Source organism: Marmota monax, unplaced genomic scaffold (assembly GCF_021218885.2).
Source record: "Marmota monax isolate L192 unplaced genomic scaffold, Marmota_monax_Labrador192_F-V1.1 WCK01_AAM20220418_F8-fsc00452, whole genome shotgun sequence".
NCBI classification, from domain to species: Eukaryota; Metazoa; Chordata; class Mammalia; order Rodentia; family Sciuridae; genus Marmota; species Marmota monax.
Window position 1 is genome coordinate 344,923 of NW_026694883.1, and position 14,473 is coordinate 359,395.

Sequence of the window (14,473 nt, forward strand, 5' to 3'; positions counted from 1 at the left end):
TTTGAGCTTTGCTATTTCAAACAGGAATCATTGGCTACATAAGGCTATTTAAATTTAGACAAATTAATTAAAAAATGTAGTTCTTTGTGCTAGCCATATTTCAATGACTTAGTAGCTATATATGATTCCTGTTTTACTATATCAATCAGGTATAAAACATTTCTGGCACCTTATAAAGTTCTACTGGATGTTGCTGCTCTAGAGATTGTTAAATGAATAAAAGATTCAGCTAAAATACAATCCATTTTAATCTTTTCAAGAGAAAATACTTATTCAAACATACACGTATTTCTATTTATAAATGCCTTATAAATCAACTCACTCTTGGAAAACGAGCTTGAAGAGAGAGGTTTGGGTTTTAATTAGTATATCAGATTTTACTAAATAAATGCCTATTTTTAAAATTCCTGGAAAATAATTTGTTCTTGATTCTGAAGAGTTTTCTTTATTGTATTGTTTACATTCCAGATAGTGTGGCAAATTCCTTATAATGTTTTAAAAGTTAGGTATCAATCCAGTTCCAATTGTCACAAACATCATGGTAAATGTGGGTTGGGAGTGGGAAGAAGATAAAGAAGGTATGGTGGGAGAAGTCTCAAAAGAAGGGCATTTTTTCCCTACTTATTAATTACACGAGAAACACTACTAAACCAGGGGGTATAAGATTATTCCCTACAGACCATTTCATAGAGAGATTCTGATATAGGATCTTTTTCTCACCTCATTTCTAAATGCTGATTCTTGATTAATAATATAATGAATTTATTATGCGTTTAATATCTTATAAATTTCAGAAGCTTTTATGAAATTAAAAAGCTTATGATACAGCTTTCCTTGATTCCTTTTCTGAAAGCATGATTGAATTTACCTGTTTTATATGATCTTCAATTTAGAGGCTCTTAAACACTGTATTTTGAAGAAAATAATATATTTCTTAAGAGAGTATTATATCTAACCATCTTGAGCTGTTTCTAACTAAGTTCTTTGTGCAGTGTAGATATTAAGATGGAAGCTCAAGATTTCCCAATTCAAAATCTAATTCAAACCCAAATGAAAACATCATCTTAAATCCATTTTAGCAAACTTCCATGCAGTGAACTGTTCTTTGCCTTTGTTTCAGTGGAGCCTTACCATGTGAGAACATATTTTACTTAGATGTATGAAGAAATCCAAATTAAGCTTGTGGGTAATTGTGCATTCTGTTTTTATATGTACTTATATATGTATAAGTGATATGCCCTATGTTTCTTTATGAAGAGGAAAAAAAGCTTTAAATAAAAGTAAGTTTTTAAAAATTCCTGATACAGGAAGCAAAAAAGCCAGTACAGTTTCTAATTGCCTTTTAGAGACTCTGAGTTCCCTCATTACCTGTGATTTAAGCTAAAAATGAGGTAATTATAGATAACATCAGTGTTTATCTGGTTGATCTTGGCACCTGCAGTCCTAATGTTGTAGCTTATCCATATCTAGTGCCACACTTTACAGTCTGATGCTGACATACCTAATTTACACTGCTCATATTTTCATTGATTTTAAGCTAGGTGTTCCTTGTTCCATTTGAATAGTATTTTCATAATCCTAGCTTTAAAATGATATCAGATGGAATACTGGAATTAAGGTACAGTCCTTTCACAGATGGAAATGTTTCACTAATATATTTCTATATAGATTGGAAATATTCTAAAAGTCTGTCTCTTATTCCTTTGCATTTGATAAAACAAATGTGATCAAAATTCTTGTGGCAATTCTTGAAATATCGGCATGTATTTTAGGGTTACAATTACAATTGTATAAACCTTTTTGTATCAAGTTTAGCTGTTTTACCTTTTGTTTCCTCAGCTTCACATATTCTACACATTTAATTGTGTTCTAATCCTGCTTGTAAATAGTAATTTGCATCTTGCCCTGGCCACTACTGCTTGTTATTCTCTCATTTCTCTATTCACATCTCAGTAAGGAGGTCAGGGTTGGCTGGCAAATCTTGTAATCTATATCTCTGAGGGATCCTTCTGCCAAATGCCCTCTCTCCATACCTCTCAGAAGTATGGAGCGAAGCATGTTTCCTCTCCTCCTTTTTTCCTTCTACACTCTGTGACTTGGGCTTCCTCTTAGTGATCATCCTTGTTCAACCAGCAAATTCATTATCAGAAGCCAAAATAGCTCTCCTTCACCAAGTACTGGAGACCTTCATTCCTAAATTATGTTTAGTCTCTAAACTCTTTACCATTATTGTAGTTGTTTGGTTTCTTAAGTTACCCACATAGAGTTGTTATTCTCTATCTAATGATGTCTAGAAATAGGATAGAAATTATCAAAGTATAGAATGTAATTTTGTATAGTGTATCAACATGTGGGACAATAATTAAGTTTTCTAGACCTAAATTAGTACATAGTTTTATAATTTATGCATCATTTAGGTTAAAAACTATTTAAACAAATAAACTTAGAAAGTACTAACTAGTTTCTTATTAATTTTATGTGCAAATTTTGGGAAAATACTACATTAAAATATATAATTGGAAATATCTCTTATAATCATCAGCTGTATTTATTCAGTGCATATTAAAATTGATTTACTTTTTTTTAAAAAAAAGTCCATATTGCAAGAGGTTTAAATGCCTAAATAAATTATTTCAGAGGGAAAGCATCAATTGCCGCTGCAAAAGTTGATTTCATTTTTGAGAATGATTGCTACACTCATGGCTGTTTTTCAGTCGTAACATTTTTCTTCCTGAGGAGCACAAGCATAGGCTCAAAGAACTTCTCAACACAGTGCTTCTGAACTACTAATCTGTTGACCCTGACATGAGAAATAAAATTTACCCATCCCTGCCCCTCCTTGATTAAATGCTGATTGTTGTCAGGGACACAGTGCCTGCATGCAAGAGTAATTGCCACCAGATGGCACTAGTGTTGCTTTTAAAAAGGAGTCCTTAAAGGCCTTAAAGGTCTAATCACTTAGGCTTTTGCACACTAAGTGTATGTTTTTAACTGCTCACTGTAGCAGTTATTGACTTATCTTCTCAGTCCAGCAGTTGAAAACTTATCTTTTGCCCTCAGACTTAATATTCAAAAACTTAAAATGGGGGGGAAGAAAACATTTCTACCCCAACTTACTGCCAAGAGGTCGTTTTGGGGTGCTTTAAAAAAATCTCATTTTTTTTTTTTGTCTTGAGAGTAATTTAATTTTTATGAGCCTTAGTTTCTTCATTCAAAAAGAAGTAAAAACAAAACTCTACGAGGGTTATTGTAGTGGTTAGAAGTGGTTTACCCAAAATATATCATAAGTTGACTTTTTAGTATTTTAATGACATCATTGTCAGATATATATATATATATATATATATATATATATATATATATATATATATATATATATATATATATATATAGTATAAGACAAAGTGTAGCAACTATGTTTCCTTTATTTTTGCTAATTAAACTGAAAAATTCTGCCACCAAATCTTCACTATTCCCTGTTCTTTTCCCATTGTTTTCCTCCAGGTTTAGGAGCAAACCCATCATTCATATTTCTGATTGTAAAAAAGTTTCATTTTGATCCAGCTCCCCTTGAAGCACCTTTCAATACTTTGAGTCTTTCTAATCTCTCATAACTTAATTCTTGGGAGTAGAATTTCATCACCTGTGGTGCTACAATTATTTTTATATCTTGAGTTTTAATTTTTAAGTCTAAAGATATTTCTTCTTTCATTTACTAGTAATGTACTTTGTGTGACTCTTCGTACAATTTTTTGCACGTCTAAGCTAACAAATAATTATATTTCATTACGTAAGTAATATGTAACATGACCTTAAAAGCCTGTTTCATTTGACAAGATGGCAATAAATCTAGCGACCAGCTGTGCCTGTACTTTTACAATTTCTTGGTACCTGTGAATAGAAGCTGATTTTAAAAGAAGCTGGAAGAGTCATTGCTTTATATTTCTTTCTCTTACTTGGAATTATTGGTGTTTTCAGGCCATGGAAGTGCCTAGTTCCTTTTAGGTTCAGAACACATTTGAGATCTGTGGTGGTTTTGTTTTAAGAAAGCACAAACTACTCACACAAGCATAAGGTTTCTGAAATGTACTCCTCTAATGTTCTTAGTTACTTGTTGCTTATCTCATTTTGAATAAAAGTAAAAACTGGATTAAAAAAACAAACTTTAATAATAGGAGATGTGGGTGTGTATGTATGTGTGTGTGTGTGTGTATATATATATATATATGAAATTATAGAAAATATTTAAAATATCATAGCTAATATAAATGGGTTAAAGTTTTTTTAAAAAAAAAAAAACAGAATTCAGTAAATAGTTTTTTGATCTGTGAGTGATCAAGAATTCAGAAAACAACTGGACCAATCAACAAGAAAAAGCAATTTTAGATCTAAATTTTATATAAATTAAAAAGCCTTATTGTGTTGAAAATCAAGCCAACTGGGTTAAAATATATATGCCTGATAATGTCTTACATGTATGAAAAGCTTCTGTCTTGGATCAACAATAAAGCATCTAAAATAAAATCAATATTATAATTATTACTAACAATTTTTTAAAATGATGTGTACTATGTACGCTTCTGAGGGTGTTTCATGTGTTCTTTTAATCTTCATAATAATTCTTTGAGGGGGATGCTATTATTATTTCATTGATAAAGAAAACTAAGACACAATGAGGTTAAGTAAATTTTTTATGTGAGCTGACAATAAGTAGATACTAAATAGTTTACTCTTTCTGACTACATGGCTGGCTTTTCCATTCTAGGATTGTGATTCTCATGCCCATGCTCTAAATTACTATCCTATTCTGCTTATCGTGGGCAAAGTTTTAATAAATAAGAAACCAGATGACCCAAAAGTTTGAAAATGTTTCAGTTTCACTAATAACACGAATGCAAATTAATATATATTTTTTCATATTAATAGAGTGAGAAAAGACATTTTTTTGGAATGGGGATAGAGATGCCTTTCTTCTAGCATTGTATTAGAGCTTATGCACCATTTGGCATAATTAGCTACAAGCCTCTATTGGAAGAAGAAATGGTGTAATGGGATCTGTTCTACAGGCTGGATGTTTTGATGGCAGTAGGGAATGTGGTATTGTTTTTGATCATTCTTGTGGAACTTTGTGGAGAAGGTGTGTCTGGCTTGTGGTCATATTTTTGAACTCTGGTTGTACAGGTAGTTGAGCTCATGGTGGTCAGCATAGTATGCAAGGCCATCCTTTCTCAAAAGGAGGAGGATCTAGTCAGTGACAACTGTGCACATAAACAACACTGACAGTGACAGAGTTTTAGTGACTTTCTTTTTAGGAAATCTCTCTTAAGAGATTGCCCCCAGGGTTTCAGCTTTGATAATAAATTTTAAATTATAAGTTAATTTTATTGTGGCATCATGGAATTCAAGAGTAATTTCATGAAACTGATCTCAGTAGCCTCAACTGTTGACAAATGATTCTTATTGTTTAGTTTGGTGCAAGATGCTGGAAATATAGGTCTAATTCCTTTATTCAAACTCAGTAAATGGTTTGGGACAATTAATTTCCAATTGTTTCCCAGTAGAGCAGATTTACTTGTATATTAATGAGGCACAGGTGTTAGGCCCCTGGTGTCTGCATGCCTGGGAGGCATATTTCAGTTGTTTATCTACTCAGCCATAGGTACTGCAAGGTACTCAAGCTTGCCTTTAACAGTTTTTACAGTGAGGCTTTTTAATTTTTTGATGTTTTCTTCAAATTTGCCTGCACCTGTTAAAATTTTAAAACCGATCATGTAGAAAGAAGTTGCAGAGATTTCAATAGTAAATACCACCAACAGTTAAAGAAAGTAGTCTTCTATTATACTTAAATGCCCAGCTTAACATTAAGGAGAAAGCAGTTTATTCAAATAGATATTTCATGTGAGAAGCCAGTGTAATCAACAATACCTTTTTTTAAAGTCTATTTTCAGAGTAGATACATGTGTCAATGGCTCAAGCAGTCATGTATTGTTATTAATATTCTTTTTTTTTTCTTGTTTAGTCACTGAATTGCACTACCAACATTTTAGATGGAATGGAATAGCCTCCATAGACATTATGAATTTCAGTAACTGGCATAATTATAGCTATCTACATATTCATTAAATCTACAGAAGAACTGTGTCCAAAAAGACAGCCATGCTTTCAGAAACAGAAACTAAATATATACATTTTAAAAGTTGCATTTCTTAGACTTATTTAAAATTATTTTTCTGTAGCACTCCTCTTGAAGCAGAAGAATTGTAACAAAAGGATTCCCATGCTTTGCTTTCTTTCATATAGGAAAGAATGGGAAGAACTATTTGTAAACAACAATTACTTGGCAACAATAAGGCAGAAAGGGATTAATGGGCAGCTGAGAAGCAGCAGGTTCCGCAGTATTTGCTGGAAGGTAAGAAGAAAATATTTATTTACAGTTTGTGGTTGCAATATATCAACACAGTACCTGATGCCCTGGAAGATTACCCATGCAGAGGATCGCTGAATTTTTCCAAGGAACTTCACTTCAGTTTTTTGGCCATCCGTGTTTATTTTTCATAGGACATTTACTAGTAAGCTTGAACCATGTTAGTCCTGAATAATTTTAAGGGAATCATTCAAAACGACTATCTTTTCATCTGTCTGTATGGTACAAATTTCAGAGCAACACCTTTGTATTGCTTAGAGGCTTTTGTAGAAATTTTTGAAGCTGGGCAGAAGTGGGGGAGGTGGATAATCTTCCTGTTTGTGTTGTATCAAGCACCCTCATTTGGTTACCCTCCCTTCTTCCTTCATAAACAGATGGAAAAGATTTTTCCTGTTTCTTTTGCTAAAAACACAAACTGAAGGGCAGCAAGGAGAATTGGAAGGTAATTGGGTCATTCTCCTTCAGTGGAAAGGTCATTGGTTACCAAAACTGTTAGTTATGATTACTACTTATCTTTTTAATTGCTTTGAAAAAGTATTTCTTTTTGTTCTCCAAAATGAATTAATTTAGGTTTAGATGTGACCTAAATGTGATTTTTATCAAAAGTTTTTAGGGTTATCTGCCTATATTGAGCATAATGAGTCTGTGCAAGCAAAGACAGTAAGAAACACATGATATATTAGACAGCTTTAGATTTAATAATTTAGATTTAATAATTAAAATACATTTTTCTTCTGTTAGATGAAGGCAGTAAAGGCAGGAGACCTGCTGCTAGAATATTTGTATACAAATATTTGTGCCCCACCCCCATTCCCTGTTGTTTAACTTTTAGTATCCTTCATCTGCTAAAAATAAACCTAAGTCTAGATTTATTTTAATGTTGCATTAAACTAAATTAAATCAAATTTGTCTTTTTAAGAATGCTTATTTTCATAAGCCGATTGCCAATTGTAAATTACATTTTTGCTTTGAATGAGTTTGCTTCTTAGACAATATTCTCCTTTCTCAGATTATTCTTACTGTTCTTCTCTGTCCTTTATCTGCTTTGCTTTAAAATAAAACCTTAAATCTAAAAATTACTAATCAGAACTTGTACCTTGTAATATCTCCCTGCTATTTCATATAAGATTAGAATATAGAATGGGAATTGTTGAGGAATTTTTTTTCATTTTTAATATGAATCTGGAGGGAGGCTTGATTCTATTTTATGGTGCAGCTTCTGAGATCTTACTTTTGCTTTTGATTACTCAATTTTTAAATTTCTAACTAACTATATGTTTCTTAAATATCCACAAATATAAATTACTGGAAATTAAAGTAATGATATGAATATAAAATAGCATGAATGGGATATCGATTTTGATTTGCAGGTATTCTTTTGGCCTGGTTTCACATTGTATTTATGATTCTTACAATTTTTTTTTCCCTTGACAGCTGTTTCTTTGTGTTATTCCTCAAGATAAAAGTCAATGGATAAGTAGAGTTAAAGAGTTAAGAGCATGGTACAGCAACATTAAAGAAGTAGTAAGTAAATAGTAAATGTAACTAATGTAATTGTCTTTTATTTATAAAGTCCAGTAGCCTCTGATCTTTCTGTGTGTTTTCATTCTTTACCAGCATATCACAAACCCAAGGAAGGCTGTTGGCCAACAAGATTTGATGATCAACAATCCCCTTTCACAGGATGAAGGGGTAAAGTTCTCCTTTATTTATATCTCAACTATTTTTACCCATTAAAGTTTAAAAGTCACCATGATAACAGTGTATTTCATGACAAGCATTTTCTTTACTCCACATACTGTACTATCTAAAATCTGGTGGAAATAATTCTATGGTATATACATAAAATATTAGAGGAAGTTCGTGATTTACTTCAGTGGAATGGCACTATAGAGAAGTCCCAGCAGTCTATAAGAAGGATAAAATAGAAGAGCATATGCTTAAGAACTGGACTGTTCTATCAAGATGGGAGTGGAGAGGCTAGGAAAGTCTGCCTTCCTATACAGAGAAGTGTCCACTTAGCAGGACTAACTTCCAGGAAGGAGGAAGTATCTCTTTGTAGTAAATCTCTGAAGAAGTTTTCAAAAGACCAGGAAAAGGAATCAGGCTGACCTCTAGTATTCCAGTGAAGACCAAGAATGATCATTATTTTAAAGACAGTTTATAACTTCTTCAAGTATTGCTGCTCTCATTTCTGTCTAGTTAGGTAAGAATAGAAAAAAAAATTCCCATTCACTACATAATGTTAGCATTTGTTTTTCCTGATATATGTAGTTAGTCTTTGGTATTACACCATAATATATTTTTAAAATTTTCTCTAAGTTCACATTTTAAACCTTGATAAACACCTATTAGATTATAAAACCAGGCTTTGTAGAAAACATTGCATATCTCTCTCAGTGCATTGGAAATTCAGGTCAGGTACAAGTTGGGACCAGTTGGCCTATGGATATTGCTCTAATCCAAGTACTTTATTATTATTTATAGGGAGAGTAGTAGGATAGTGTACAGCAGTGAAAATTATCATTCAATTTATAGAAATAAAGAATTTTTAAAACATGTAAAATAATATCAGACTGGAAAAATTGATGTTAGGATAAGGGTGTGTTTTTGAGATTGAACTAGATTTTAATAAAAATTACCCCAATCCCAGGTTTTCTATCTGAGAAACCTGAAATAAGAATTTGGATAAGAAAAAATTTAATCACTTAAATTATTAAATTCAAGTCATAGAAGTCAAGCAAAAGTATGGGATTATTTTAATTAGGTTGTTCTCCTTATTTCAGAGTCTTTGGAATAAATTTTTCCAAGACAAAGAACTACGATCAATGATTGAACAAGATGTCAGAAGAACGTACGTAAAACTATATTACTTTCAATAATTCAAATTGGTATTACCAGTTTTAGCAAAATGTAAATCCATAGAGGAGCCAAAATTGAATGCAGTATTTTACTTGAATGAAAAGCAAAGCCTTTGATCAAATTTTAATAGGGATTATTCCCTATGTTACTTTTTAAAAAATATGTTTCTAACATTGATCTTAAAATTATAATTTTTTTTCAGATTTACATGACTTCAAATGAATTGTTGGTAATTGATACAACTGGTTAAATTATTTTAATATGGTTATATTATGTAGTAATTTATATTGGTATTATTTGCCTTTTGCGTTACACATTCAAATCCCTTTCTTACCAAGTTGCTTTTTAAATGACCACTATTCTTATCTATTTTACTTCTCTTTCTCTTGAAGCTATTGAGGTTTGCAAGCCTCTTAATCTACTTAGTATTTACAATGTGAAAGAGCAATTTCTTGTTTACTACATAATAAATGTTCACAACTATTATATATTAGACCTTGTCTTTCTTAGTCATGTGGTGGGAAGTACATGGAATTTGTGATTTGGACCCTAGGGTGAGTTCTAGCTATCTTTGCTATACAATTGTAGGCAGATTATTTTCAACATATTTCCCCTCAGTTTCATTTTCTGTAAAATGGGGATAGTCTTTTAATCATAAGACTTCTGTAGATTCATGAGTACAGGTTGAGTATCCCTTATCTGAAATGCTTGAGACCAACAGAGTTTCAGATTTCTGATTTTTTTCAGGTTTGAAGTAAATATTTGCATAGCATGTACTAATTGACCACCACTCATCTGAAAATTGAAAATCCAGCATTCTCCAAAATCTGAAATTTCTTGAGCATCATATTGTTATCCAAAAAATTTGGATCTTGAAACAATTTGGATTTTGGATTTTTGAATTAAGGATGCTCAACTGGTACATGTAGTAACAGCAGTAATTTATATATGTGTTCCCAAATAAAATCATTGGTATTTGGGATCAGCCAGGTATGTGAAGAGCTATAAGTATCTCTAATGGCTTCCTCTAAGTCCTTCTGCAGTTTTGCCTGTGTACTCCACTACTAGTTAAACTCCCACTAAATCTATTATAATGTCAAATTCTCTCTGGCTTTCTAAGATTCATCTTTTTCCTGATCCCAAACACTGAATAACCAGATGACATGGACTGCCTTTAAGTTATACTACATATTGAAAGGACAAAAGTTTCTATTTTAAAATTAAAATAATTTCATTTTAAAATGGAGGAATCATGGATTCAGAATTCATCAAAACCATATCTAACTGTGGGGTGCAGGATGAGAAATATGGGGTCATTTTGATGAGTTTGTGTTGTGAAGTTAACTTGGGAATCACCCATTTGTATAGTGAAATTACTGTCAAAGGTGTTAGGTAGCAGTGCTTGATTTCTCTAGGAATTAGAGCACCCTTGTATTGACACACGAGGCATTATATTAATATTTGAATAAAACAAAGGAATTTCTTAATGAATCAAGAATTTGTATGATCAGTGGCAATAAAACAGGCCTCAAAATGTGCAGTAAATATTGCTAACCAATCAGTAGAGGTATCCCTTAAAAAGTGCCAAGCAGTTATATTAAAAAAATTGATAGCTTCAAATCCATCTGTCTACTGAGAAGGATTATAATTCATCTCTCCACAGTTATGGAATGGAAATGGTGGGAGTGTGGCTGTTATGCAGCCACCCACTCAGAGGCCACAGGGACCAGATTAGTTAAAACAAGAGAGGGAGAAAATAAAAACCGGATAGTCAAACCAAATAGGAGCTTTTTCATCATTTTGGTTGGCTACTTTAAACATTTCTGCTTTGCTGTGTAAAAGAGTATTAGGTCTTGAACGCCATATTCTTTTAACTATTTGCTTCATTTTCTGGGTATTTTTCTTGTTAAAGTACACACACACATACACATACATATAGTACTAATTTTTTTAAAAAAATTATCTCTACTACTGTATCTTAATTAACATTGTAAGCTCAAAATTCAAGAAAGGCAATTAGGAGAACCTATAGTTCATAGTATAAATGAGCGAAATTCCATCTCCCCTCCACTTGAAGGCTTTACCATGGTTCTTTCTACATTTAGAGGAGATTTCCGTACCCTCTCTTAATATGGTGCCTATAAGGTAATTAGTTAGTGTCATTTAAAGCCTAATGAATTGCTTAATCACAAAACCTAAATAACTTGAATAATTTTACTACTTTGCACCTTTACAAGGCATTCTTGGTCTAAAGTCCATTCCCTCTGCCCCCATCCAGTCTGTAAAGCAACAAGAAAAAAGTACACAGCTCAGAAAAGGATACAGCATTACTTATTCACTAACATCTTTCCACTTCCAGTCTAGTCCATGTGCTTTAGACTCTTCTCAAAGCAAATGAATAATTGTGCTACTTGCCTAATCCAAAGGTGTCTATGACTCCCTGTGGACTACAGAGAAAATGGATTTACACAGTTTCCCTGACACACACCCAGTGACCTTTTAGACTACTTCTTCTGGCATTACTTTGTGAACAAGTTTTGTGCTTTGATTTTCCATGCTCTCCTCTGCTTGAGTGCTGTTTCCCTCTACTGCTCCCTGTTGGATTTCTGAGAGCTCGCCCTTTAAGGCCTGAGTTGATTACCACCATGTCTCTGAGTTTCTAGTCTTTTCAGTTTGATAGAATTTGTGCCTATTCTATGTTCTATATAATTTTCTTTAAACTTTTTAATGACATTATTTAATTGTTGGGTCTAACATTTACTTAGGTCCACTTGCCAGTGCATTCAGTATATTTATCTTAATTGCTCAGGGCACCAGGGACTGGAAATGCCAAGATAAATATTTATATACCCATAAGAAGTTTAAAGTATAATAGAGGAAGAGGGGGCACAGGGATAGTGCAGGATAGCTGGTGTCGTAGTAGTAGTACTACGTAGAAGAGCTCTGGAGTTAGCCCAGGTCTTATTTTTTCTACCTAATGACAAATCCCTGAAGGTTTTGGCCCTACTCTTTTTTTTGTCTTAATGTATGTAGTCAAGTTGATGCTTAATAAATGATCTGTAGTTGTGAAACTTATCAATGACAATTGGTGCTGTTCAATTCTAGTTACACTAACATCTTTTCAGTCTTTAGAGATATAAGAACCCTTTAAAAATACTTCTGTGGTCAACCTTCTAGTTTAAACAAGAAAATTTGATCTTCTGAGCTGTGTTTTTTCCATCATTATTGAATTTATTTGATCTGGATATGTCACTGTATTAAATATTACCTTCCTCTTCAACTAATTTTAATATTCTTTTATGTCACTAACCCTGTTTTACCTCAAAGGACTTTTCATTTATTTCAGTTAATTGCTTCTTAACTAATGAAGTTGTTACTATTCCCATTTTTGTTACTGAAAAAAAAAACAATGATAATCAAAAGGTAACTCTAGGAACTTCAAGTTTATAGCACTTCTAAATTAGAAACTACATTGTCCATTCTGGACAAATCTTGCCATATTTTAAAAGCTGTAGCATTAATACTGAGTTTTAGTATTATTTAAAATGAAGGGAAATAATGAGCTTAGGGTAAAATATCATTTTCATAGTAGATGCTAAAGAAGTGTTATTTGGTCTATCAAGGTCTATTCTAAAAATATAATACAGCATCTATACCATCATTTGCCAATTAACATATTTATAACTCTTGCCAAATAGTCTCATCTTTAAATGTGTCCTTTCTCTCTCTCGAGTAAAAGATTAGCATTCTTTAACTTGTCTTTATCCTTGTAACTTAACTTTGACTATACTTAAAAATTTATCTAATTGTCAAATGGATGTGCTAGTCATTTTCTTCAATTTTTAGTCTTTTGTATTTCTAGATATTGTAAATATTTCCAGTAGATCATTTTTTCCTTGACTCTTCATGTTGTAGATTGTTTTTTTTTTCCTCTTACAAAAATGGAAACTCATTTTAATGCTTCTTTTTGTTCATAGTTTATATGTTGGTTAAGCTTCAAACATGATTTAAGCAAACTTTGTGCTCACTTATCATTTGCTATTTTGTGTATTTATTAGTAATTGCTAAAATTATTTTTAAAGCAACAGATTTGTGCTATCTGGTTTGTTAGGCCCTAGGTATGTTGTCTATTTAAGCTTAAGATTAAATAAAATAAAATATTCAGTATCCATACACGGTAGTGACATTCAAGTGCTAAAAGCTGCTGTACTTGACAATACATATATAGAATATTTCTGTCATTACAGAATGTTCTGCTGAACAGCAACATACTCATTTTTATATTTTTGTATAATATATGATGTGAGTATCTAAATTTTATTTTTTATTGATGCTGAACATTTAGATGTGGCATATATTAAATGTTTATTTTTATTTCCTTTCTTTCCCCTTGAGAAAAATCTACTCTTATAGTATATGTGTCTTATCTAAGATTTTGGTAAAATGTAGGTTTTTAAATTTTTTTTAACCTGTAGATGGACACAATACTTTTATTTATTTTTATGTGGTGCTGAGGATTGAATCCAGTGCCTTACATGTGCCAGGTAAGGAGTCTACCATCGAGCTACAACTCCAGCACCTAAAATGTAGTTCTTACCTTACATTGTAGTCTGCGGCTAATAACTAGGCCATTTCTGGAAAACAAATAAACAAACAAACCAGTATACAGAAGTGTTTTTACAGTCAATTTTTTTAAAATATTAATATAAAGACCATCTCTCCCTCCCCTTCAATTCCCATTTTGGCAAAAATACTGCTAGTACATTGGTCTATTGACTCTCTCACTTTACAGAGTTAAGATGTCCTAAATGTTGGTATTATTTACACAGTTTCTTCCAAACCCATATTTTATTTAAATAAAAAGCTAATTCCTCAGGGAAGAGGATTTTTACAAACAATTTTAGAGCAGAATTGATTTTGGTGTGAGTTAATGCAGACAATCTGCCCAGTGTTAAAATGTTAAGGAGAAAAAAAAAATACAAGCTGCCATATTCGTGTGATCACACCAAAATAGCAGCTTGTATTTATATTTTCAGTCTCCTTGAGGTGGACTGCAGGCACACATGAATGAGTGGATGTACTTGGTGTTGTGTTGTGATTTTATTTAATGCAGGCAATGTACATGCTTGTGCATGCACGACCAGCCCTCACATATGCACTTGTTCACAGCCGAGAAAGTGAAAACTA

The 14,473-nt window shown here is 32.3% G+C and overlaps 1 protein-coding gene across 1 annotated transcript in view; it reads left to right on the forward strand.

Annotated features, from left to right (window-relative positions):
- LOC124080732 (TBC1 domain family member 5) overlaps positions 1-14,473 on the forward strand; it is a gene marked incomplete at its 3' end in the record, with an annotated part of 424,799 nt that overhangs the window by 268,487 nt on the left and 141,839 nt on the right. The window contains 4 exon segments of the mRNA XM_046426732.2: positions 6,301-6,409; positions 7,859-7,948; positions 8,042-8,116; positions 9,211-9,278. Coding sequence (XP_046282688.2) covers positions 6,301-6,409; positions 7,859-7,948; positions 8,042-8,116; positions 9,211-9,278 — 342 coding nt within the window.